Genomic DNA, 24,043 nt, shown 5'->3' on the forward strand with positions numbered 1-24,043 from the left:
CCGCGTGATTTACCTCAGACCATTCCCATATCCCTTGAAGTAACTTTACAAATCATGCCCTTTTGCTTCACCAGCCAGTAGTTCTCCATGTGTACATTACAGGAAGCCGCTTCTGAAAAGTCAAACCTCTTCAATAGGGCTGGGACCAGCTTGTTCATTTCGAGAAGGCTGATATTCTTTCCGATACATGTTCGAGATCCGGCTCCGAACTAGGACAGGTTACGGGCTGTTTGTGTAATGCGGATTAATTCGTGTACTTACCGGCATCCAAGAAGCTTCCATCATCTTGAGCTTTTCTTTGTCTGTTGTGAGCCATCTTTCAGGCCTGAACTCGTCTGTGTCCGGTCCAAAGACATCGGGGTTGCGGTGGGCAACCCACGAATTGACGCCCACGACGGCCTGGTAAATGTCAGTAAGAAACTATATACAAGGTTTGTACGAGTTTCCACTTACACCTGCCGGGAAGAAGGTTCCGCTGAGGGTCGCGCCGCCCTCAGGCACAACTCGTGCCAGAGGAAGGCCTGTGGCTGGGTGTAGCCTCAGGCTCTCCTTGATGCATGCTTGCAGATAAGGCATAGACTGAGTGTCTTTGAAAGGAATCTTGTCGACATATCCTAGAAGGGCCAGCTTTTCATCAATCTCATTTCTCAGCTGCCATGGCAGGTATTAGCAGATATAGACGTGGCCAGCTTGTACCTTAGAACTAACCTTGGAGAGGCATTCGGGATGCTTGAGTAGAGAGAAAATAGTAGCACAGAGAGAGATGGATGTCGTGTCTGAGCCAGCACCAAAGTTGGTTAGACATAGCGTCTGAATCGCGGCATCGGGAAACTTGTCGGGGTTCGCTTGATGGAGGCTCAAAGCTTTGGATAAAAAGTCTTGTGCCTTGTCGAGGCTACTATCCATCGAGCGTATCTTTCGACCTTCTTGGATACTGGCCTGAGTGAAATTGGCCACGTACGCAATGCCGTTGGCTGGAAGGAAGCTCATAAGCCAAGAAAGGAGGCCATGAAGTTCATTGGCCACCCCAATGACGGCACAATACTTGAGGTAGTCATGCAAACTCGAAAATATGTTTCTCTCGTCAGTTCCCTTTTCCAGAAACCCAACTTTCTGGCCGACCTAATGGTAACTGTTAGAGTCATGGGTTGAGCCAGAGAACCGAGAGCACTTGCAGTGATTTGCCCGATGACATCAAAGGCGTAGCATTGCATCCAGAATTGCAAATCAAACGACTTGCCACTCCGGGCCAGTTCTGACATTCGATCGAGGAGGATATCAACGCATTCATCAACGGCGCTCTCCATCGTGCGAAGAGAGGTTACCGAGTATAGGTTGGCCACCAGCCTTCTGTTGGCCGAGTGTCTGGCGGCATTTTGATCGGTAAAGAGATCCTTGAATTGGGCATTGGGGTCGCTAGAAGCTTTGTACCATGATGACTTGGGGAAATGGTTAATTGGATTCTTTGCCAAAGAACAGCTTGAAGTTCGCACCTTTATGAAGGGCTTGCCGATCCCATAAATCGTCTTGATGGCATTTGGGTCGTTGAAACTATACTGGTTCGGGGCGATTCGAACAACCGGGCCTTTAGGGCTCTCATGTTAGCTACCTAAGCCTGAGAAATCAGAAAGCCAATGTCTTGCCGTATTTCTTGTGCAGCTGAATGTTGGTCTCGTGGAACGTTCCCTTGCTCACGTTTCTGAGGTACCAAAAGCGGGAGAAACGAGCTGATATGGGCCCAGGCACCGCTCTCAAGCTGGAGAACAGAGCTTGTCCTACAGTCTGAGCTATGGCCAGTAGGAGTAATCCCACCCCCAAGAGGCTGACGTTCTGCGCTGTCAACAATAGAGCACTCATGATGTGGGATGATTGACAGGTAGAAATGCCACTTGAGTCTGTGTTGGATGTAGGCTCAAGGCAACCGGGCCGTTAAATGTGGTATGACTTAATTAATGATGACTGGCCTACTTCACATATAGAGCTTCTTCGCTTAGGGGGCATAGCTTCATTGGCAGTCAGGTGGCTATCCGAACCTCCGAACCCCGAAAACCTGGGGAACCTGGGGAACCCGCACTTTGGAATATGGGGAAACCGATGACTCGCCATCGTTAGCGTACCTCCCTACCTATGTGGGGTGAATTGTGTTTTTCGATATAGTTGAAGCCCGGCCCCTGATGGGATAACTGAGCCAGAAGACCTATGTGGGGTGAGCATAATGTGGGGTAGAAATGTCTTTCCGCTCCGAGCGGGGACATAACTTTGAACTATCGCCGTACTGTAGGACTCGGCGAACCCCCGTTGTCCCCAGAAGATCTCAGACTAGCAGCAAGCATGACTAGGGAACTTCCAGGTGTTAGCGGAGAGGTGGAAGTCGTCCTTCTTGATGGAGGAGGTTTCACGACGACAGACGACACCAAGATTCATGCTGATGGGCACAGCCGTCCTTATTACCTCTACGACTGGTGCTTCTACTTGTATCATAAACCCAGTGGGTCAAGGGTTCTTTGGGACTTGGGCATTAGCAATGTTAGTCCATCCGTTCCAGCCCTGAGCTCAGTTTGACTGTGACTAGGATCGTGAATTGTACACGCCATTTGTGCTCAATTTCCATTGGCCCAGCTGCAACCCAGTTGGACCGCGGCGAAGTCTCGTCCAGCAGCTCGCCGACTTGGGTGTGGCGAATGAGCAGATAGACACTGTCGTCTTCAGGTGCGTAGATTATCCCTGAAGCCACCCGGTGCTGACCAGGACGTGAAACAGTCATGCTCACTGGGATCATTGCCGGCCCATAAGGAGTGAATTTCCCAACGCCAAGGTGGTATTTGGCCCAGGCACAGGCTCCCACTGTTCCCCTGGACACATACACAACGGCAAGATCGAGCCCATGGTACAGTGGGACTCTCGCTTCTTTGGAACTCCAGATGTCCGTACAGATCCTTACGACGAGTTGAAAGGGCCTTGGGGGCCGTGGGGACCATTTGAACAAGCCCTGGACTATTTTGGTGATGGTAGCTTCTGGATTCTGCAGGCTCCTGGCCACATGAAGGGAAATCTGGCGGCTTGTGCAAGACTGAAGTCAGGGGAGTGGATATTGATGGCAAGCGATTGCTGCCACTCCAAGTAAGTTGGCGGATACATCATGACTAAAAAAAGAGATGGAAGTCTGAACAACGTGACCAAGAGGCCGGCTGACAGCATGCACTGGGTAGGGAAATTTTCGACGGCGTCAAGCAAATAGCCAGCGTTTCCATGCCCGACGGCTCCATGTTTTGCTTGCACGAGAGTCTAGGAGCGGCTCTTGATACCATTGGAAAGCTGAGGATGGCGGTTCGCGATTATGGGATGCATATTGCAATGGCTCACGACGCCGAGTTTATTAAAGAGGGAAAAGACTCTACTCTGATGTCTCTTCTGCATCCTATGTTTGATAAGGAGTGCCTGGCGAGAATTCGGGCTCATCAGAAGCCTTGAACTCGCTCTAAGTATCATCATTTATCTCTTCTGTTTACACACTCTGGTACAAAATGAGACATAAAACCCTGTACTGAATGTTCCATAACGCCCCCTTGGCCCCTACATGTACGGTATCGTTGCCGCTGCTCCACGAATCACTGTCTTTTGATATGCCCGTCCGCCGCCAGATTGAAAATGAGTGAAAAATGGTTGGCTCGGTGACTTGCCCCAGGTATGGCGCATGGCGTGTAGGATGGGGTACCGAACCACTCTTGGGGCACTTAAAGAGGGGGTGGGGGCTTCCAGAACGTGGGGTTCGTTTATTGAGCTCATGGGGATGGTGTATCGACCAGAGTCAACTTGAAAAGGACTTGATTACCGCTTGGATACTGGCTTTCCTGATGACACATTCTTTCCTTCTGCCATTCAACCCCTTTGCAACCCTCACGTCGACATTATCATGGCTGTCCTTGGCTACGCTGGACTTCTGGTCCTCCTTGTGGCATGTATATACTTACGAGGCCGCGGCCGAGGCAAGCTCCCACCAGGGCCCAAAGGAATCCCCCTTCTTGGGAACGCTTACCAGCTTGGCTCTAAACCACATCGGCAACTGCAACTCTGGGCCTCGCAGTTTGGCAGCGTCTTCACAGTCCGGCTAGGTTGGGAAAGCTGGGTCTTCATCAATGACCCTCCCAGCGTCCGCGAAATCTTTGACAAACAGTCGGCAGTCACTTCTGGGAGGATGCCACAGCCTGTGCTCTCTGGCATCCTCTCGGGCGAGAATCGCCTCCTCTTGCTCACATACGGAGAGAAGTGGCGCAAGCTCCGAGCCATTGTGCACAAGTCACTCACACCCAAGGGTTCTAGCACATATAAGCCCGGCCAGGAGTTCGAGGCCAAGCAGCTCATCTACGACATTGCAACCGACAACGCGACACAAGAGGACTTTTATATGCACGTACGCCGCTACACGACTTCAGTGGTGCTTCTAAGCACGTACGGACTTCGCGTGCCTTCATGGGTGAGTGGAACATGATATGATGGCTTGACTAGAGCCCTATTCTGATGGCCATGACCTGGACAGGATTGTGACGATATCCGCGCCATTTACGGCCTTCTTCATGACTTTTCCCAAGCTGCTCAGCCTGGAGCGTATCTCGCTGATTTGATCCCGCCTCTGGGAAATCTACCATGGTTCCTGCAGTGGTGGCGACCAAGCGCGACTCGTGCGTACAAGAAGCAAAGGGACACATGGATGGGATACTGGAAGAGGCTTCAAGTTGCACTCAAAGAGAACAGGGCTCCGGAATGTCTAGTGAGACAGCTGGTTGAGTCTGACCTCAAGAAGCAAGGCATCTCCGAGGTTGAGGCCGGATTTGCTGCGGGTTGTAAGAATAGCCCCGTGTCCTGTTTCCAAAGAATCGCCTACTGACAACGAGGGGTTCAGCAATGATTGAGGCAGGTTCAGAGACGACATCATCTGCTCTCAACAGCGCCATCCTATATCTATCAGCGCACCCCGAAGTACAGGATATAGCAGACGAGGAGCTATCACGTGTAGTCGGCGACGAGCGATCCCCCACCTTCGACGATGAGGCCGACCTCCCATACATCCGTGCCATTGGCAAGGAGATCCTCCGTATCCGACCGGTAACGAATATCGGAACGCCACACTATACTACGGCCGACATCGAGCATAAGGGATATATTATCCCGAAGAATACGGTGGTTTGCATCAGCCAGTACGTGCTGCACTTTGATCAAGGCCGCTGGAAGGAGGACGGTGGCCGCTCGTTTGATCCATCACGGTACCTGGCGTATCCCGAAAAGGCCGGCGTGTACGCGGCATCGCGGGATGCCAACAGCCGCGACCACTTTGACTTTGGTGCCGGGCGACGGATCTGCCCCGGGATGCATCTCGCTGAGAACAGCCTCTTCATCACTCTGGCTAAGCTCCTGTGGGCGTTCCGCATCGAACCCGGCCAAGGGCCTGACGGGAAGCCCATCCCCGTGGATCTCTCGGATGATGCGTATGAGCCTGGCGTCAACACGCTGCCCAAGCCCTTCAAGGCCCGGTTCGTTGCCCGGAATGAGACGAGGGCCCGGGTGCTGCACGAGGAGTGGGCGGTGGCGCAGGAGCAGGGGTTCTGGCTGGGCGATGTCAAGGTTGACACCAAAGGAGTGGTTGTACAGGACAGTGTCTGAGTAGATAGCTTGATGCCGTAGAACGAATCACGGGGGTGACATATGACCACCCTCGTTCTCCACCGCGAATAGATCCCGGGGCTCGGTTCCCCATCTTCTCCTCCCCGCAATCTAGCCTCTCCGGTCATGGTTTCTGGGGCAGATCCGGGGGAGACACAGGCCTGATTGGCCGAGTGATGCCCTGGTAATCGCTGAGTCAAGAGCCCAGGCCGACGGTTCCAGTTGTGCCATGTCGTCCCCATGTCGTCCACCAACAATTTTGAGACCTCGAGAGAATTCATCTTGTCTCACCATTCACTTTGCCCTGTCCTGCCCTACCCTGCCTCACTCCTTCAAACTCGCACGCTTAACACCCGAATCATCATCCCGGCTTGCATGTCTTCAGCCATTGAGACCAGCGTCGTAGCCACACCTAGAGTCGTTTCGCGCAGGGGCCGACCGCGCCGACAGTACAAGTGTCGCCATTGCGCAAAAGCTTTTAAGCGTAGCGAGCATTGCGTTCGCCATGAGCGTACGCACACCCACGAGAAGCCCTTCGCGTGTCGATACTGCTTAAAGTCTTACTCTAGGAAGTATGTGCGGCCCAACGTGCTCATAGCTCGTCGCTGACTTGACTCCCCTCACAGAGACTTGGTCACCAGGCACGAGCGCACTTTGCATGCTCACGATCAGGAGCCACAGCAGTACGGACAGAATGATGCAGACGGCGAGTTCGTGGCCGATCAAGTAAATGTCGCCTGGGCACCTCCTACGCGGTCGGCAGCCCCGGACACGCCTCCCCAAGATCCCCAAGCGCTCGATACTTGTCACCATCTCGATCTTGCACCCAGAGCTGCGTCCCTAGAGCATGGGAACGGAGGAGCCCTCTCGCCGTCTTCTTCATCCACGACGCCCTCCAGTACTTCCCAAAGCGTCGCCAGTCGCCTAGCTTCTCTCGACGGGGCAGATTCCGCTGTTGCGATGATTGCGGAGACTGTGAGCATAGGCACCGCCCACCATGGCCCAAGAGATACATCAGTAGCTGCCGAGAGTGTCGCGATTAGCCACCCTCGGCCAGTTTCTAGCCACAGCTCCCAGAATCCGCCTCTCGACTCCTTGCGCCATGCAAGCGACCAACACAACAGTAATGGCGCGATTGATACAGATATCGCTATAGACATGGACATTGACCATCTGATTCCATATACACAATCACCAGTGGACAAAGGCATCTTCCCACATCAGCATCGGCAGCGTCAGAGCCAGAACCAGAGCCAGTCATTGCCTTCCAACCCCATTGTCCAAGACTCCATGCCCTTCACCTTCTCACCGATGCCCGATGTCGACTTGGATCTCTCGGGATTTACATTCACCCCTCTCGCCGCTGATCTATTCGACCCGCCACAGAACCAGCAGAGTATTCTGCCCACTTACCATTTCAGCCTGGCCGAATTGGACGCCCTGTCTCACCTTGGCCAATCGAACACCCAAATTCCCCTACAGGACGACTCCCTGAAGACTGGCAATGCTCTCTCAGATACTACTAGGAAAGAATTCGATCAAAGTGACCTTCCCACATTGCTATCAGGCGAGCGCCTAGCCTATCCCACTTTAAGTCTCGACAATAGTGTCTACCTCTCTATACAAACTGATCTCATGGAACGCCTGGGAGGCAGCCATGCCAGAGCAGACCTCCCTCCTGTTAAACTCTTACAAGGGTTTTTATTAGGCTACATTTCGAGCTTTCACACACACCTACGCATCATTCACCTCCAGACGTTTGATCCAAGGACGACGCCGAGTCCTCTGGTGCTTGCCATGTGCAGCATCGGAGCTCTATATCGCCTAGATCGTCGCCGTGCGCGGCATCTTTACGATATTGCTGTCCGTTCTGTTGAGACGGTATGTTTTCCACACGACATGGCTCAGTCTTGGATTCTCCCTTGCATCATTCGGACTGCAAGATCACTGACCGTTTTAGATTGCACGCCCATCGCAGCACGATGACAAGGCTCTCGTCAAGGACTACTGTCTTTGGTATGTTCAGGCAAGGGTTCTTCTCAGTTTCTATGCCATCATGAGTGGCGACAAAAATCTAGTCTCTAGTACCATGGATAGCAATGGGTTTTATACGGTGGTGAGTTGAATTTGTTGTCTGCTAAGGCGTCTCGCAGGCCATCTGGCTGAGTGGTGACCAGGTCTTCAACAAAGTCAGAGCTTCATTAGCTGGAGACAAACCCAGCGTGCCTCGAATAACCTGGCACGAATGGATAGAGTACGAGTCCTGGAAACGGCTATTGGGGGCCCTCTTTATAACAAGCACCCTCACAATGGTCTTGTTCGATGTCAACCCCGGGTTCAACGCCACACAAGACCTCGACTTTGAAACATTTGAGGACGAAGATTCATGGAGCGCCGAGTCGTCAAATAAGTGGCGTGAGCTATGGGCAAACCGACTGAAGCAGCAGCAGTCACGTCCTGTTAGTCGACGTACAATGCGACAGGTCCTGACGAACCTCATGTGCCCCAGCAAATCCCCGTCCAACGTTGAGCCGCCTCGAATCTCGACCTTTTCGGCCCTTGTTCTGATGCATGCTGTTGTGCTGCACATGTGGCAGAGATCTCAGGCCTTTCAGGCCATTGCAGACTCGTCTATCGGTCAGGACCATCTTCGTCTCTCCCTCCTAGAGAGCACACTCAAGTCCCTCACTCGATGCGAGTCCTTCTTGAGGAGCGGTGACAAAGATTCCTGCCACCCAGATGACAATGGCGACACCGAGACATCACTGGTCTTCAATAGCCATGCTGTCCTGAGGATTGCCTACATTAGGCTCTTCAAGCCAGCATGTCAGATCAACCTGACATGCCAAGATCCCGTCGATATGGAGGCATCAATCACTTCCTTTGTGACAACCAAGATAGAACGGAGCCCGCAACTCCTCGAGGCCTGCGTAAAGACACTGGAGGGGCTGATCATTCCCGTAAGACTGGGCCACATGTTAGTGCGAAAGACGGCAGCGTTTCGATGGGGCGTTGAGCATGCTATCGCTGGATGGGAAAGCGGTATGTGCAGCATCTTTGCCCTTTGGTCCCCTTCAATTGAGATATTCTGACAGCATTCACAGCACTTCTAGTCACCAAGTGGGTGCACTCGGTCGAAATCGACTCCCTGTGTGGCCTACAACCCACCCCTGAGGAGGACAAGCTGTTTGCAATCATCCGAGAGGTGCTTGAGGAAGCGGAATATGACGGCAGCGAAAGCACATCACTGGCCGCTGGAGTAGCCCGTACTTGGGGCTGGTTCTTGCAAGATGTAAGTCAAGTCATGTAACGAAAGCTCGCTTGTGCCCTACTAACCGCTATTCAGGTATGGATCTGGGCCATCACCCCTCAGATGGGAGCAGCCCTTGGCCTCTTGGCTGACGCCTATGAAAGAATAACGAGATCAAATCGCCGTCATTCGCTTGGTAGTGGTCCTTAGATATGAATGGGCTATACTTGCAGAGGAGGGAGGCTGAGCGTGTAATCATGAAATGGTTGTATTCAGGCCCCAGGTCAATAACTGACGGGTCATGTACGATATCTGATCCTTGTATATTTCTTGCCTGGAGCACGTCCAATGTTGTTATTCAGACCCCATTGCTGGCTCATCTTTCGACTTGAACCTGTTGTATGTGCGCTGAGAGTCGGGGGTACCTTTCTCGAATGGGCCGTCGATGTGGGGTAACATTTCCTTTCATCCTTCTTTTACTTGTCTCTCCCAATTGCGTCGGCACAGATCGCGCCAGGTTCTATTCTATCTTTTGACTCAGTTATCCCATCAAAATGTCCGATGTTGACAGCGTGAAAATTGCCTTGGAGGCCCTTGAAGATAAAGCCTTAGGTGTCACCAAGGTCTCGGCTCTGCGAGGTGGCACCTTTACGCTTCCCAAGAAGACATTCGTGTCTGGAGAGCCAGACAACGAACGCTGTCAGGTCCCTTCTCTGTCTTTTCTCATCGTCCATCAATCATCTGCGGCCGGCCCCAGGCGTATTCTGTTCGACCTGGGACTGAGAAGAAATACGAAAGAGTACAGCCTTCCGATTCAGAACCACCTCCAGAATCGCCTACCGTTGCAGCCTTTGCCAGATGTACGACAGAGCTTGCTCGACGGCGGCCTTTCCCGTCAGGACATTGACGAGGTCATCCTTAGCCATGTTCACTGGGACCACATCGGCACACCTTCCGACTTCCCCCAGGCACAGTTTTTGGTTAGAGCAGGATCCCTTGATGTGCTCAAGAATGGCCTAAACGGGCACATGTCTCATTCCCAATTTCAAGACGACCTATTCGACAAACTCAACGTACAGGAGTTTCCCCCTCCAACCCAACATTTAGAGGGTTGGCAGGAAGCCGGTGGATTACACGTTCGTAGCCTGACTGACGACGGCTCGATTTACATCGTCGACTGTCCAGGCCATCTCACTGGGCATATTGGCCTGCTGGTACGAAAGGGAATTCGACAATGGGTGCTGCTGATTGGAGACGCCTGCCATGATGAAAGGTTGCTACGTGGAGAGATGTCGATCGCAGAATGGACCGACGCTGATGGCCGGATCTGCTGTATACACATGGACAAAAAGCTAGCAACTGAGACTTTGGCAAAGTTCTCGCTCTGGAAGCATGTGTCAGAGCAGTGTGGCTTTGATCTACGGATCATTTTTGCCCACGATGCTACCTGGGCACGAAATAACCAGGATGCGTTTTACCCTGGAGCTCTATAGTTGCTATGATAATTCCAACTATCGATCACTGTTTTTTTGCTGCCATGTAGACCATTTCGATGAAATATGGCCTCGTCTTCTAATCCGAGACCAGAAACCATGCATTAAGACCTTATGAATCTGGTAATGGGGCACGCGACCGAAGAAAGAAACGAGATCTTGGGAGGTAGGCACCACTTTATATCCGCCCTAGATAAACACAATTCAAATAATGAAATTCTTAAATAATTTCTTAAGCATTTAAAAAGTATTAGTTATTATGATTACACTTTTATCTAATGATTTTTAGATTTTAGGCAGATTATTTCCTTATACAAGAGGAGTTTTTACTCTTCAATCTTTTTTCCCAGACCGCCCACGGGGGGTAAATTACCCCACAACCTCTTCTCCACGCTCCAGAGACGCCATGTATCAAGTCCCCCGCAAAGCTTCATTTCCCATCTTGTCTCAACCACATGCTTCGAAAAATCTCCTCTTGATCCATTATTGGCTTCAAACACAGTTCTACTGGAACACACAACGGCCCGAAGATGACAGAGTCACTCAAGCTCGGCTTCGTAGGCCTCGGAGCCATGGGTCTTCCAATGGCCTCAAATCTCATCTCCAAGGCTCCTGGAGATTCGACTCTTTTTGTCTACGACATTCTTGAGGGTTCCATGAACAAATTGGCTCGGAAACACCCCAAATCAGTTGAACTTTGCCGCTCGCCGAGAGAGGTGGCTCAAAAAGCTGTAAGTCGTTTCGTGACATTCCCCTTAGATCCTGGGCAGACCACTGGGGCCATCGTTATTTGCAGTTGTCCAAAACTCACGGATGATTGATAGGAAATAATCTTTACCATGCTTCCAGAAGGATCTCATGTTCGTGCTGTATATCTGGACCCCACGACTGGCATCTTGCACCCTGACCTGTCTGCCCGCCTGCTTGTCGACTGCTCCACCATCGACACCAAAACTTCACTGGATGTTGCCAATGAGGTTCAAAGCCAAAAGTCCAAGCCGGCCTTTTACGACGCTCCCGTATCGGGAGGGACTTTAGGTGCGGAAGCTGCCTCGCTGACCATCATGGTCGGATGTGCCGACGATGGCTCGGATGAACAGTTTCACCTACTGAATGGGTTGCTGAGTCTGATGGGTAAGACAGTCATTGCTTGTGGCGGACTGGGAATGGGCCTTACAGCGAAGCTCTGCAATAACTACTGTTCTGGTTTGATCTCTCTTGCTACTGCCGAGGCCCTTAATATTGGCATGCGGTCAGGCATGGATCCACGGGTGCTAGCACGCATCTTTGCCACCAGCACGGCGCAAAGCACCATTTGCGACAAATGGAACCCGGTGCCCAATATCTGCCCCGATGCTCCTTCGAGTAAGGGGTACGCTGGAGGTTTCAAGGTCCAGTTGATGGCCAAGGACTTTGGTCTGGCTGTTGCAGCCGCCAACGGGGTTGGCGCAAAGATGCTACTCGGTAACGCGGGGCTGGAGGCGTACAGGGGAGCCAGCCAGGACGAAAGCTGCAAGGACTTGGACTCGAGGGTCTTGTTTAGATACATTGGGGGCCAGGAGGACTGGGATGAGAAATCCTCGTGAAAGGAATAGGGAGCTCAATAACTAGACCACACTTAAAATCGAGGCATCCGATTCTCTGATCTGGGGCGTCCGCTATTGATTGCCAGGCTACAGCCTCAAAAGACGATCGCCCGGGCTTAAATACGAAAGATGAGCCATCAAAACGAGACAGGGGTGTGAAGGTTCAGCAGAGAGCTTTGCAGCCACTGGTGATTTAATCCGATCTTCGCTAGGCCTCGCACCATCAGATACCATATTTTTCTCATACAGAATCACGGCCTTTGTAGCTGTCTTCAACATGTGTTGACAAGAATGCTTTGTTATCAATAGAACAGATATTTGGCTACAGTAATGAAAACCCCAGGGGCTTGGGCACTACCCCATCGTTATGCCAGCCCCGAATCGCCCATAGGTCTTGTGTGCATCCACCTTCATCTCGTGTAATGTTGAGTAAAGTCGTAGTTGAGAAGATGGGCACTCTGTTATCAAGTTAGCGTTGTCACGCTTCCGGTTACAAGTTCCACTCACCTGAAGCAGTTCTGAAGCGAGTTTGGGGTCGTTCGCAGCTTTCTTGCACATCTGAAGAAACTCGTCTGTCTCTAAAACCTTGTCTGGGTGCACGCTAAACATACGTCTGAGGTTGGAGCTGGAGATGGGGTCTACAATTTCTTGGTACTTCTTGCGGCGGATGTCGCTATAGATGTCCAGAATGGATGCATCCGCTCGGTCAGTATAGATTCCTACTAGACACTCGTACACTCCGGCCACATCCACGATGCCACCAGTCAACCCCAAGCCGCCGCTGATGTGAAGTTAGTGGATGAGGCTTTGTTCCAGGAATTGGGCCAAACTCACAAAGGGTTGCATAGGTGGGCTGCATCGGCAGCGAGGATAAATCGGCCGACACGGAGCTTCTCTGCTAGCCGTTGGTGCACCTTGTAAGGGCTGATGTTGACCAGCTTGTACTGACTCGGATCTGGATGACCTGGAAGCATCGCTCGAAACTTCTCAGGTTGTCTCTCCTTCAGCACGTCATGGCTTAGACCGGATGCCTCTCCATATGTCACACGCCACATGCCATCCTTGGTAATCTTGGCAGCCATATACCAGTGCTCTGGGTCGATGATGAAGTTGGAATCGCAAAAGCCAAATCTTTCAAAGTCGTAATACACCTAGAATAGGACGTGAGTTGATGACTTAAGCCCACTTTGATACCAGACTCACGTTGGTAGCGACGATTTGCTCATCCCATGTTTTACCTGGAAACTTCCAGTCTCCAAACAGCGAACGCCGTACAATGCTACTGGCGCCGTCACAGCCGACGACGTAGTCAGCATCCAGTCGAGACTGTTCATCGTTGGTTTGGTCGACTGTATCGATCCAGGCTTTTGACTCGTCCTGGCCAATGTCAACCACTTTGCGGTTGAATAGATACTGGATCTTGGGCAGAGCCTTGGCATGGTCATACAAGACCTCGGCCAGTTGGCTCAGTGGCAGGGCGACCATTCGATCAGCACTGTCCTTCTGAGTCTCATGGCTGATGCCAGTGATGTACGACCCATCCAAGCGCCGCCATGCCACTGTGTCGACGATGAAGCCCTTTGAGCGAACCTCGTCACCAACACCAGCAGAGTTCAGAATTTTCATAGCTGGAGGGCCATAATGGGTGGCTCGAGGTCTGTCGTCAAGCTTCTCGGCTTGCTCAACAATTGTGACAGAGATGCCCTGCTTCGCTAGCATCAGGCCGAGAAGCTGGCCGGCCGGACCAGCTCCGACAATTAAGACTTGGGTCTTGTCGCCAGTCAGCCTATATTGATGGAGTCAAGGGGAGTGGAAGCTTACCCTGTCCAAGGTAATCGCCATCGTCTCTACCTTAAAGCTCAGATGATAGCGGATGAGTGAAGACTTGAATGTTGAGTATAAGTGGACGTTTTACTGGTCCACAATATCTAACTCAAGGATAAAATCGCCGGTTCTTTGTTGCAAGTTAACTATGAAGGTCTCGATGCTGTGGGCAGCTTGAAGTTGATGTCTTGGTGCAATTGTATTATGAGTGAAAACCCATGCCCAATTCAATTGTACCCCCACATTGACAAGCCGTCCGCGAAGAGCCGCCATCTACCCCATCTTCTAGGTCGTGTTGGCATGTCGCTCTCGAGCGGGGATGCGTATTGTGGAGGAGCCTAACTGACCTCCATGGGGTAAATGATGGGGTGCTTGAACAGGTGCCTGCAGACTAACGTGTTGCGTGAAGCAAAAGAGACCGTTAGGCTTTTGCAGAGACAAAAGGATGACTTTAACACCTTCTCCCCATGGCATCACCTTTGTCTTCATCCCCAATCATCACCGCTCGAATCCGTTCTGAAACATGAAGTTAGTTAACCACCAAGACGTCGTACATCTCGTGCGTCTGCAGACGCAGCGCCTCAGAAGCCTCGATGGAGGCACTCTTGTTCCCGTCGTTGTGGTTCTTATCCTAGTACTTGCTGGCGTTTACATCTCTCTTGTTCCAAACTCCATCACAGTTAGTCACCATCAAATCTGGTCTAGGCTTTGATCTTGCTAACCTTGCCCCTTCCACAGGATCCTCGCCGGCGAAAGCTACCCCGAGGGCCCCCCGGCTGGCCTCTGATAGGCAACCTCTTCGATCTCTCCGACCAGGAGCAGGTGCGCAACAAGGTCCGCGAGTGGCATCGCAAATACGGCGACGTTTTCTACACCAAGATCGGCGCGACCGACTACATTTGGCTATCTTCTCCCAAGGCTGTCAAGGATTTGATGGACAAGAAGTCTGCCATCTACTCTTCCCGACCCCATCTCCCCCTTGCCCAGAATATCGCCAGCGGAAAGTCGCGCCAGCTGTTCATGGCTTACGGGCCTGAATGGAGAAGCCTTCGCAAGCATAGTCATGCCCTCTTGAATCTGAATGCGTCCAAGAAGTACAGACCTGTGCAGAACCTAGAGTCCAAGGTAGTCCTGCACGACCTCTTGACTCGGCCTGATCAGTTCTACACCATCAACCGCCGGTACTCCACCTCGGTCATCATGCTCGTCGCCTACGGATACCGTGTGCCAAGCTTCGAGGATCCCTTAATCACAAAGATCTTCAGTGTCCTTGAGAACCTCTCCATCATGATGGCGCCTGGAGCCTTTGCAGTTGAGACTCTTCCTGGCTTGGTCAAACTGCCCCAGTTCTTATTTGGCAACTGGCGATCTTGGGGAGAAAAGGCCTTTGCCCACGACAGCAAGATCTACCTCGAGCTTTGGGAAACCTTGAAGAGAACCACGGATGCTGGAACCGCCAGGGACAGCTTTTGCAAGGAGTTCTATCTCAACGACCCAAAGTCAAAGGGAATCGACGACCTACTTGCGGCTTACACCTGTGGTGGCTTGGTTGAGGCCGGGTCCGAAACAACCGCCACCACCATCAACAACTGGACACTTGCCATGGTTCTCTACCCAGAAATCATGAAGAAGGGCCAGGAAGAACTCGATCGCGTTGTCGGAACAGACCGGATGCCCCAGTGGGAAGATGAGGCTGATTTGCCCTACATCCGCGCCATGATCAAGGAGACGCTGAGGTGGCGACCAGTAAACAAGTTTGGAATGTACCATGCATCAACCGAGGATGACTGGTACGAAGGCCACTTCATCCCCAAGAACTCGGTGGTGGTTCTCAACTGGTGGTAAGTTTACAACAATATCGATCCTGACCTGCATAAACAAGTCTTTCTTACAAGTTTGGTCAAGGGCAATCCAACGTGACCCCAGCCGTTACCCCGACCCAGACACCTACGAGCCAGCACGCTATCTCGACAGTCCTCTCACAGCTGCTGAGTATATGAACTCTCAGGACCCATACGACCGAGATCACTTCTCCTATGGAGCTGGCCGGTAAGCCCATATTAAACAGCTGCTGTCACCGAAGAGTAACTTCTAACCGTCCTCACAGTCGCGCGTGCCCTGGCGTTCATCTAGCCGAAAAGTCGCTCTTTATTGTCATTTCAAGGACGCTATGGGCTTTCAACATTGAGAAGAAGAAGAGAGCCGATGGAACAACTGTTGAACCCTCAACGACCATGATGACTGGCTTCCTCAGTGTTCCTGAGATGTTTGACTGCTCCATTACCTGCCGCTCGGACAAACACAGACGGATCATCGAGAAGGAATTTGAGGGTACCAAGACTGATGAACTGATTTATTGAGGGCGTTGAGAGATGTAATCTAGCAGTGAGTTGGGCAAACAGGCAAGAACTTGATAACCAGAAAATGTGACTTGTGTGTGTGTATGTGTGTTTGTGTACTGTATTATTATGGCATCTCATCCTGTATTTTGTCCCCTCATCTCAGGTATGACCTGTATCAGTTGCCATAAGCGCCCTGGGTATGTATCACTTGAGTATCGCTGTCATTTGCCCTTGAAGCACCAGAAAGCTGAAACATACTGCCTGAGCTGTCATTGAGGAACTAGGCACAATCATTGTTCTCTCAATTGACCAAAGCTATACCAATTCGGTGTGGTATATGTTTGCGAAAGCTAACTACTTAGATCCTGTGAAGCTCATGGGATAAGTCTACGCTGGCCCTCTCTCATATTGCTGTCTAGTTCCGAACCCAGCCACACATGCTGCGTCTCATCGAGCTTATCTTCAACTTCCGTAATGTTACCTCCATTTATCAGAAAGCCTTTGCCATTCACTTGCGGGCGCACAATGGGTAACAAGCTGGCTTTGGCAACATCAAGTGGTGAGTTGGCCGGTAGCTCATCCCAGACCTTCTTGATGTGGTCAGTCACCATGGCGGTCACTGTGATTGCTCGTCAGCTGGAATATGTCAGTTTAAGGGGGGAGAGTTGCTTACCTGTCATCCATGGTGCAATCATGTTTACGGTGATATTCTGCTTGGGAAGTTGAGTCCGGAGAGCACGCATAAGGCCAAGAACTCCGGCTTTACTGGCACAGTAGGTGTACAGCGGCGGTGTGTCAAAGTAGCTTGCCACGGATCCGAACAGCACAAGCTGAGACTTGGTCTCGGGATTCTTGCCGAAGAAGTGAATGGCAGCTTTGGTAACATACCAGGTACCAACAATGTTCACATTGAGGGCCGAGATGTCTGGAGCTGGCAGCTCGGATGTTGGGGTGTCGGATGGGTCCTCGAGTGTTTCGATCCTGTTGATGGCGGCATTTGAGATGACCGAGTCGATGGCACCGAACTTGGTGTATGTGAGCTGGAAAAATCTGAGCAGCTCGCTCCAGTTTGAGACGTCGCATTTCTCGAATAGGACGTCACTAGAGATGTTAAGAGTCAAGACAGTTGCGTTGGATCGAATGAGCGCGTGTACCTGCCAAGCTCCTGCTGGAAGTTCCTCCCGCTTTCTTCATTAACATCACAGAATGCCACTTTTGCGCCATGCCCTGTTGGATGAGTTAGCATTAATTTACGTCTCGCCTTTGGAACAGGCTCATTCATACGGTGGGCGAGGGTGACGATGGCATGACCAATGCCGGTAGCACCCCCAGTGACCAAGATGACCCTGCCACGAACATTTTCTAGCTCGGCTTCATCAACGACGTAGTTGGACATTTTTGGTGATTATTTGTGAATTACGGATGAAGAATTTTGATGTTAGGACGTGTTGGCTCTGCCTGTGCGACTAGCTACACTGTGCTTCCTTATATGGGTCGCCATGAGACATTTACCTGTGGGGTGCTTTGCATCTCTTAGTATGGGGTAACGTAGATGGGGTTAGCCTGGCTATGGACTGTATTGGAATCTTTGCCAAACTCACAAGAGTGAGGGTTATGGGAATGGACTTATTTGCCCCTTGACAGATATCAATTACAAAAGGGAGCAAAGTTTGTTTCAATAGAGAATCTCAATCAGCATGTATTATCACGCACTGGGTCGGGAGAGACTCTACTCTAGCCTAAGATAAGAGGGGGCCGGTGTGTCGTCAGACAGATCAGCTGTTGCAGTCCAGTGTTGATACTTGTGCTTCTGTGACTCAACCTCATCCGCAATTGCAATGGCAAGATCCGCAGCCGAAATGCCTGTCAGTCTGCCATCCAACCGATTTTCGCCCTTAGGCTCGCCTTTCAGGGGGAGGTTGTGAATCGTCACCTCGTAGCTGCCAGTGCGCTTCCCTGGACGGTACAGAGGGCTGGGAGACACAAACGTCCAGTTGAAAGACGTGTTTCCATCAAAGAACATGTAGCTGGCCCTCGCGGCCTTGATAAACTCCGAGGCCCGATCCTGCTTTACACCCTCTTCGTATTCATTGACAGCCGCCTTTGCGGCTTTGATGTCATGGTCTGAAGCGCCTGCATTCCTCAGGGTAAGCCGCGCGTTCCGATACCTGCGTAGGCCACCTCCCATGGGACCTAGTCTACCCTCCATATAGCTGACATGAGCATGGCTGTCTGCAATGGCTCTGCGGTAGGCCAGGAAAAAGTCTTTACTGTCGGCAACACACAGGTCGTCCTCGTGAGCGATGTGGAGGCTTCCGGCACCGCCGACCATGACAAAGTAGCCAACCTTGGCCTTCTTAACAGCCAAGATGATCTTGCGGACGGCTTCGATGAAAGGGACTATCATGGTCAGTGAAAACAACTAATCCGGTACACAGACCACTCACCATACTGCAGCGCCTGGTGTCCAGCTGTGTGGGGACCATACTCGCTCACAACAACGTCGACATCGTGCAACGCCTCTGCCAGCTGGGAATCGGTGTTGTTGTCGATGTCTATGGGCCTCGGTTCGTAGTTGACATGAGACCCCAGCTTCTCCGGATTGCGGGATAGACCAACGACATGATGTCCGCGGTTGATCAGCTCCACGCACAGGTAAGATCCCCCGAACCCCGCTGGACCGATGACGGCAACCCTCAAAGGCTTGGAGGTGGTCATGGCTGACGAGTGTATGGTTTCGAGCGGGCTGGCTGGGACAGGGGCAATCGTGAGCAGGTGACCCGGCTCGACCTACAATCACGAGCCGGCTTTATCAAGAAGCCTTCAACTGCCGGAGGGGTCTCGATCAGGAGGCTCCCTGTCTGGGGTTGACGACAGGTTGTGGGGTAGTAAATGGATGGAGCACATTGAAACACTACCCCTCCCCTTTCTAATGTGGGGTCTGATTCGTGCTCCTTGCCTTGACGTAGATAACTTTCTCGCTTGATACAAGAGCATTCTGATAAACAACTGGCTCTATTGATACGACCTTAGTCTTCAGAAAATACATGCAAGATGGACTTCAATGTGGGCTTCATTGGTAGGTAGGCCCTCCAGCTAGACAACTGTCTTTTAACTAACATTGGTTACACCTGAAGGTCTCGGCGCTATTGGCTACCCAATGGCCGCTGCAATCAGGCGTAAATTGCCGAGCAGTGCTTCTTTGCACGTTTTTGACGTGTACAAGCCGTCAGCTGAGAGATTCAGTAACGAGTTTGGCAGTGTTGGGCTAGTACACATTGAGACCTCGCCGCGCGATCTAGCCTCCAAAGCCGATGTTGTTGTTAGCATGGTCCCTGGCCCCCGGGAGGTGGAGAGCGTTTATCTTGATCCAACAACTGGCATCATTGCGGCGCCTAGGAATGAAAAGAGAGTCCTGCTTGAGTGCAGCACAATCGACACAGAGACAGCCCGAAAGGTGTCACGGTTGGTGAGAGAGGCAGGCCAGGGCATATACGCCGATGCCCCTGTATCCGTGAGAACAGACCGCCCACACTTGGCAATGTGTATGCTGATCCAATGTTTTCCCAGGGAGGCGTCCCTGCGGCTGAAAAAGCCTCGCTTTCTTTCATGATCGGCCATCCTGAGCCAGCTGCAGATGATGCGGCAGCCACGAGACTACAGCAGGTCGTCACCGCCATGGCTGACCCTGAAAAGATCTTCTGGTGTGGCTGCGTCGGATCCGGGCTGGCAGCCAAGATAAGTAACAACTATATCTCGTGCTCTGTGCTGCTACTTATCGCAGAGGCCATGGCCATTGGTGTCAAGTCTGGAGTTGACCCCAAGATGCTACACAAGATCATCAACAACTCGACTGGGCAAACCTTTATGGGCGACAACGTCTGTCCCGTTCCCAACGTCGTACCTCATGCACCAAGCAGCAACGCATGGAGGCTAGGTTTCAAGACGCAGATGTTTTTAAAAGACTTGTCGTTGGGTATTGAGGCCGCTCAACGGGAGAGTATTGAGCCAACAATGGCAAAAGCTGCATATGCCGTCTTTGAAGAGGCATCCAAGGACCCACGATGCATTGTGAGTAGACCGGCCGGTTCATCCTCTATATGGCCTGTATACGCTGTGAAACATGCTAATCAATGGCCTCTGCTTAGGATCGGGACGGGTCTTCTGTGTATTTGCACATTACGAATGCGAAGGATGAATAAAAGCTTCTCACCTATAGACGTGGGTGTGGTCCAGACATTGACTAATTGAGTTAAATTAAACCAAATGTATGTAGATACCTTGGTGCATGGAGATTATTTGCTCAGAAGAATGGTCTCCAAACATCGCGATACTGAGCATAGTTGTAGGAAGGTCGAGTCGTACTGGAACCCGAGTCTGTATTGTATAACTTATAGTGAATCCTCTGGCTCAGCAGCCCAGACAGACCTTGAACTGCCAGACAGTGATTGCTACGGCCTGCAAATCCCTAAACAGCTTGGGCAGTGAACGCGCCAATTAGGTTTATTAACGCATTATCATATGTAGGCTGTCGACCCCAGCTAAAAAAGACCACATCTATAGATACATGATGGCATAAGAACGTAAACCCTTACGAGCATCGTAGCCTTTGGATGCAGTCATTGTTATTGACCAAGTTGAAGACTCTTGAGGAACTCGAGAACTTTGGCAAGGCACTTTTCAGCAGCCTCAGCATAAATCTCATGGCCCTTGGCCTCAATAGCCTCCAGTATTGCAGTTGGAACTTGGCTGGCAAGCTCGCGCATGGATTCAACGGTAACCATGGCGCTGTTGGTCGAGCAGAGGATGAGCATCGGCGCCTTTATGCGGCCGAGATATGGCCTACTGTCCAACTTGCACAAGAACTCGGCATAAGACGCAAGCCCTTTCCCATCACTGACTGCTACCTTGTCGATCCACCACTTGATATAGTCTGGGTCGCTGCTGGACACAGTCCCACTAGACGCCGCGAGCCGCTGAGCCCAGCCAAGTGACCCTAGCTCTCGGCATGCCGCGGGCCACGAAGATTTTCCAAAGGCCAGAAACTGCTGTGCGGCCAGAGGAAGGTGTGTTGGTGAAGAGCAAATAATGACAGAATGGATTCGATCTGGGTACGTGGCGGCAAAGATCTCGGCCAGCATACCGCTGGTGGACTCGCCAATGAAGTGCACTTTGTCGATATTTAGCTGATCTAGCGTATCTTTGATCTCTTCGACGATGGTGGCGGTTGAGTAGTCATATGAATCATCTTGATCGGTTGGGAAGCTTGAACCTCCATGGCCGCGTAGGTCTCGGCGGATAACGTTGTAACGCCGCGCAAGAGCCGGAACCCAGTGGTAGAAGTGATCAGCTGTTCTAGCAAAGCCGTGCTGTATCAAGATAGTCTCGCTGATACGCCACGGATCCACGAAGCTGTCGTAGAAGTAGCTTGTAGTCTGCCCGTTGGGGTGCCGAATGTACTCGCGAGCTGACGGCATCGTTTGATGGAAGAGGTGACTGTACTCGGCGAAATGGCATGTGTGTGGGATAGCTATGTAATACCAAGGCTTCAAATAATTAGGTCTAGAAGCCTGGATTTAGGTGTGTCCGGGCAGTTCTCAGGTTGAATGGAGTCTGGCGCCCAACCTGGGTCCCTGAATGTGGGGTACAAAGACCCCCCATGGGGTAACAAACGCCAGTCGATATCAAGAGGAACGCCGTAGTTTCAGGGGGTTTGAACTATCGACTTCACTAGACACCATCTCGTTTTCTTATTCGGCAATTCCTCCACCATGGCGCCCTTCCAACCTCAGCCAGCTGAAATTTCTCACCCAGATATTGGTGTGGTTCAATGTCTCAAGGTGGGCGAGGTGACACAGCTCTTGGGGGTCAAATATGCATCGCTTGAGCACTGGTTTGACAACCCCAAGTTGAGCACATATGATGGAAGTGGCATAACTGTCCGAAAACATGGGTAAGAGTCACGACCTTGTAGGGCGATGGAGGTCTCGGTCTAATTACGTGCAGGCCGCAGGCAATTTCTGACCCTCGGGCAGTAGACAATGAAATGGTGGCCATCCAGAAGACGCTGCCAAAGCCCGATTTCCCCGGCTTGTCGGGCACTGATTGCCTGACTTTGAACATATCGATCCCATCGGGAAACCATTCAGCTCCTCTTCCTGTCTTTGTGTTTATCCACGGCGGCGGCTTTGCGGTGGGATCAAACTGGTGGCCGCAATACGACATGGCCAGCATCGTGCGGCTATCGGCACAGCTGGGTCAGCCTATCATTGGCATCAATATTAAGTGTGTGCTGTTTTCCCCGATTGATGGATATGCCTTCTTTTGAGGTACAAGGCGCTCACCCCTGGCGTTGCTAGTTATCGACTTGGGGCACCAGGGTTCGCGGCTTCCGAGGAGCTGAAGCAGGCTGGATACAAGACGAACCGTGGATTACTAGACCAGAGAGCCTCGATTTACTGGATCAAGAAGTATATCGGTGGTTTCGGGGGTGACCCCGATCGTATCACCGTGGCAGGAGAAAGCGTGGGTGGCTGTGAGTCTCGGGCCCTCTCTGAAAGTAATCGAGAAGTAAGACTAAGCAAGACCCATCACCTCAGTGTCAGCTGTCCGTCTTCTGTACACAGAGGAGGCTCTCACCTCTCGGGTTATCGTCATGGGTGGCGCCCCGCCCTCCGTCGCCCCCATCAGCAAATCAGTGGCCGAGTCGAGCTATGAAGCCTTGGTTGGTGCTCTGGGATGTAAGGACTTGTCCGCCACGGAACGAGTCAAAGCTCTCAAGGCCTTCTCCATTGAAGAGCTTCAGAAAGCCCAGAATCCCGCCCTTCCGTTCATTCCAGTTCTAGACGGAGAGCTCGTGCCTTACAACGAGACTTTCAGTTTCATACAGTCCAAAGACTACATTTTGAAGTCTAAGTCGTCCGAAGCTGTGATGGTCATCCACTCTCCTCTAGATGTAAGTTTTAACATGATATTCTCGGAGACCGAAACTTTGCTGACCTGCACATGCTACATAGGCCAGTATATTTGCATTCATGGGTCTGTTTTCTCAGAGAAAAGGGATAGCCTCGGGATTTTCCGATCTTGCCCGCAAGTTCCTATCTATTCACCGCGGTGCAGCAGATCGCCTCCTCAGGTGCTATGGCATCACCCCGGAACTTGATGATCAGGATGCTTTACTACGAGTTCTTACCTTTGGGTCTGATATTGGTAACCAAGCCGCGGCGCGAGCATTCGCCGCTAGCTTTCCGCAGGATGCATTCGTCATGGAATTCGCTGAACCGAATCCCTGGGATGGCCCCTTTAAGGGTCATAGTACACACATTCTCGATATCTCATTCCTGCTACAGAACTACAACGAAAGTCTTGAAAACACCCAGAGGGCGGCGTCGGAAGAGTTTGCCAAGGTCTTCATTGCGTTTGTCCATGGTGAGAAGTCTTGGGAACCGTTCTCGGTGTCTGGGGCCATCGCGAAATTAGGGGGTGGCCAGTTGAAGCATCTCAAGGAAACAGAGGCAATTACGGAACAGTATCGTGAGATGGCCAGTATTGGCCAAGCCATTGGATTTGATACTCTGCTGGGACTCTGGCTGGCCTTGGTGTTTGGCTGTTGATAGCGTACCAGTATCTATCTGACTACTCCAATGACCGCATCTAACGTTTTATTCTCGATTCACAGTCCGCTCTGTTTTATGTATTTATTCCTAACGGTAAAAGTAAATCTGAAGCATCAGATTGTATATTGGATCGTGCTCTTTTCTCCCAGTCCCGTAGTCGGCCGTCATCTTCTTTACCCCACACATGTCATGGCATGATCCCTCGGCATGCCAAGGAGCCCCCTTTCTATTCCTCAACCGGGCTACCCTCGGATTAGACTTAAGTGGCTGGCAG

The 24,043-nt window shown here is 51.6% G+C and overlaps 13 protein-coding genes across 13 annotated transcripts; 8 read left to right on the top strand and 5 right to left on the bottom strand.

The window, feature by feature from the left end:
* Window positions 1–14: 14 nt before the first annotated feature.
* Window positions 15–1,571, bottom strand: NECHADRAFT_50929 (uncharacterized protein; the record flags this gene model as incomplete). Its single annotated transcript, XM_003047830.1, has 6 exons — window positions 15–209; window positions 262–399; window positions 454–651; window positions 709–1,109; window positions 1,163–1,439; window positions 1,494–1,571. Coding segments are annotated over 6 exons (1,287 nt in total), but the record flags the coding sequence as incomplete, so codon positions are not given.
* A 760-nt stretch (window positions 1,572–2,331) lies between these two features.
* Window positions 2,332–3,471, top strand: NECHADRAFT_50727 (uncharacterized protein; the record flags this gene model as incomplete). Its single annotated transcript, XM_003047663.1, has 4 exons — window positions 2,332–2,526; window positions 2,573–2,709; window positions 2,761–3,120; window positions 3,210–3,471. The coding sequence occupies 4 exons, from the start codon at window positions 2,332–2,334 to the stop codon at window positions 3,469–3,471; spliced, it is 954 nt and encodes a 317-aa protein (XP_003047709.1).
* A 442-nt stretch (window positions 3,472–3,913) lies between these two features.
* NECHADRAFT_86138 (uncharacterized protein) lies at window positions 3,914–5,658 on the top strand (the record flags this gene model as incomplete). The annotated part of the gene is made up of 3 exons (XM_003047664.1): window positions 3,914–4,474; window positions 4,538–4,841; window positions 4,901–5,658. 3 exons carry the CDS (start codon window positions 3,914–3,916, stop codon window positions 5,656–5,658), a joined length of 1,623 nt encoding a protein of 540 aa, XP_003047710.1.
* A 505-nt stretch (window positions 5,659–6,163) lies between these two features.
* NECHADRAFT_86139 (uncharacterized protein) lies at window positions 6,164–9,118 on the top strand (the record flags this gene model as incomplete). Its single annotated transcript, XM_003047665.1, has 8 exons — window positions 6,164–6,169; window positions 6,217–6,230; window positions 6,285–7,539; window positions 7,619–7,674; window positions 7,744–7,774; window positions 7,812–8,700; window positions 8,763–8,950; window positions 9,005–9,118. The coding sequence occupies 8 exons, from the start codon at window positions 6,164–6,166 to the stop codon at window positions 9,116–9,118; spliced, it is 2,553 nt and encodes an 850-aa protein (XP_003047711.1).
* A 344-nt stretch (window positions 9,119–9,462) lies between these two features.
* On the top strand, window positions 9,463–10,401 carry NECHADRAFT_86140 (uncharacterized protein; the record flags this gene model as incomplete). The annotated part of the gene is made up of 1 exon (XM_003047666.1): window positions 9,463–10,401. The coding sequence occupies one exon, from the start codon at window positions 9,463–9,465 to the stop codon at window positions 10,399–10,401; it is 939 nt and encodes a 312-aa protein (XP_003047712.1).
* A 530-nt stretch (window positions 10,402–10,931) lies between these two features.
* NECHADRAFT_86141 (uncharacterized protein) lies at window positions 10,932–11,987 on the top strand (the record flags this gene model as incomplete). Its single annotated transcript, XM_003047667.1, has 2 exons — window positions 10,932–11,132; window positions 11,226–11,987. 2 exons carry the CDS (start codon window positions 10,932–10,934, stop codon window positions 11,985–11,987), a joined length of 963 nt encoding a protein of 320 aa, XP_003047713.1.
* A 410-nt stretch (window positions 11,988–12,397) lies between these two features.
* Window positions 12,398–13,706, bottom strand: NECHADRAFT_51064 (uncharacterized protein; the record flags this gene model as incomplete). Its single annotated transcript, XM_003047831.1, has 4 exons — window positions 12,398–12,445; window positions 12,495–12,768; window positions 12,822–13,138; window positions 13,191–13,706. 4 exons carry the CDS (start codon window positions 13,704–13,706, stop codon window positions 12,398–12,400), a joined length of 1,155 nt encoding a protein of 384 aa, XP_003047877.1.
* Window positions 13,707–14,334: 628 nt separating this feature from the next.
* NECHADRAFT_86143 (uncharacterized protein) lies at window positions 14,335–16,171 on the top strand (the record flags this gene model as incomplete). Its single annotated transcript, XM_003047668.1, has 4 exons — window positions 14,335–14,490; window positions 14,550–15,652; window positions 15,717–15,860; window positions 15,919–16,171. The coding sequence occupies 4 exons, from the start codon at window positions 14,335–14,337 to the stop codon at window positions 16,169–16,171; spliced, it is 1,656 nt and encodes a 551-aa protein (XP_003047714.1).
* Window positions 16,172–16,527: 356 nt separating this feature from the next.
* Window positions 16,528–17,549, bottom strand: NECHADRAFT_86144 (uncharacterized protein; the record flags this gene model as incomplete). The annotated part of the gene is made up of 4 exons (XM_003047832.1): window positions 16,528–16,772; window positions 16,827–17,254; window positions 17,308–17,380; window positions 17,438–17,549. The coding sequence occupies 4 exons, from the start codon at window positions 17,547–17,549 to the stop codon at window positions 16,528–16,530; spliced, it is 858 nt and encodes a 285-aa protein (XP_003047878.1).
* A 333-nt stretch (window positions 17,550–17,882) lies between these two features.
* NECHADRAFT_86145 (uncharacterized protein) lies at window positions 17,883–18,871 on the bottom strand (the record flags this gene model as incomplete). The annotated part of the gene is made up of 2 exons (XM_003047833.1): window positions 17,883–18,553; window positions 18,601–18,871. The coding sequence occupies 2 exons, from the start codon at window positions 18,869–18,871 to the stop codon at window positions 17,883–17,885; spliced, it is 942 nt and encodes a 313-aa protein (XP_003047879.1).
* A 336-nt stretch (window positions 18,872–19,207) lies between these two features.
* Window positions 19,208–20,355, top strand: NECHADRAFT_86146 (uncharacterized protein; the record flags this gene model as incomplete). The annotated part of the gene is made up of 4 exons (XM_003047669.1): window positions 19,208–19,232; window positions 19,291–19,667; window positions 19,724–20,224; window positions 20,302–20,355. 4 exons carry the CDS (start codon window positions 19,208–19,210, stop codon window positions 20,353–20,355), a joined length of 957 nt encoding a protein of 318 aa, XP_003047715.1.
* A 423-nt stretch (window positions 20,356–20,778) lies between these two features.
* On the bottom strand, window positions 20,779–21,630 carry NECHADRAFT_86147 (uncharacterized protein; the record flags this gene model as incomplete). The annotated part of the gene is made up of 1 exon (XM_003047834.1): window positions 20,779–21,630. The coding sequence occupies one exon, from the start codon at window positions 21,628–21,630 to the stop codon at window positions 20,779–20,781; it is 852 nt and encodes a 283-aa protein (XP_003047880.1).
* A 294-nt stretch (window positions 21,631–21,924) lies between these two features.
* NECHADRAFT_50613 (uncharacterized protein) lies at window positions 21,925–23,766 on the top strand (the record flags this gene model as incomplete). Its single annotated transcript, XM_003047670.1, has 5 exons — window positions 21,925–22,106; window positions 22,160–22,438; window positions 22,513–22,688; window positions 22,753–23,108; window positions 23,170–23,766. The coding sequence occupies 5 exons, from the start codon at window positions 21,925–21,927 to the stop codon at window positions 23,764–23,766; spliced, it is 1,590 nt and encodes a 529-aa protein (XP_003047716.1).
* Window positions 23,767–24,043: the final 277 nt, after the last annotated feature.

This window comes from Fusarium vanettenii (genome assembly GCF_000151355.1).
Source record: "Fusarium vanettenii 77-13-4 chromosome 10 genomic scaffold NECHAsca_14_chr10_3_0, whole genome shotgun sequence".
Lineage (NCBI taxonomy): Eukaryota > Fungi > Ascomycota > Sordariomycetes > Hypocreales > Nectriaceae > Fusarium > Fusarium vanettenii.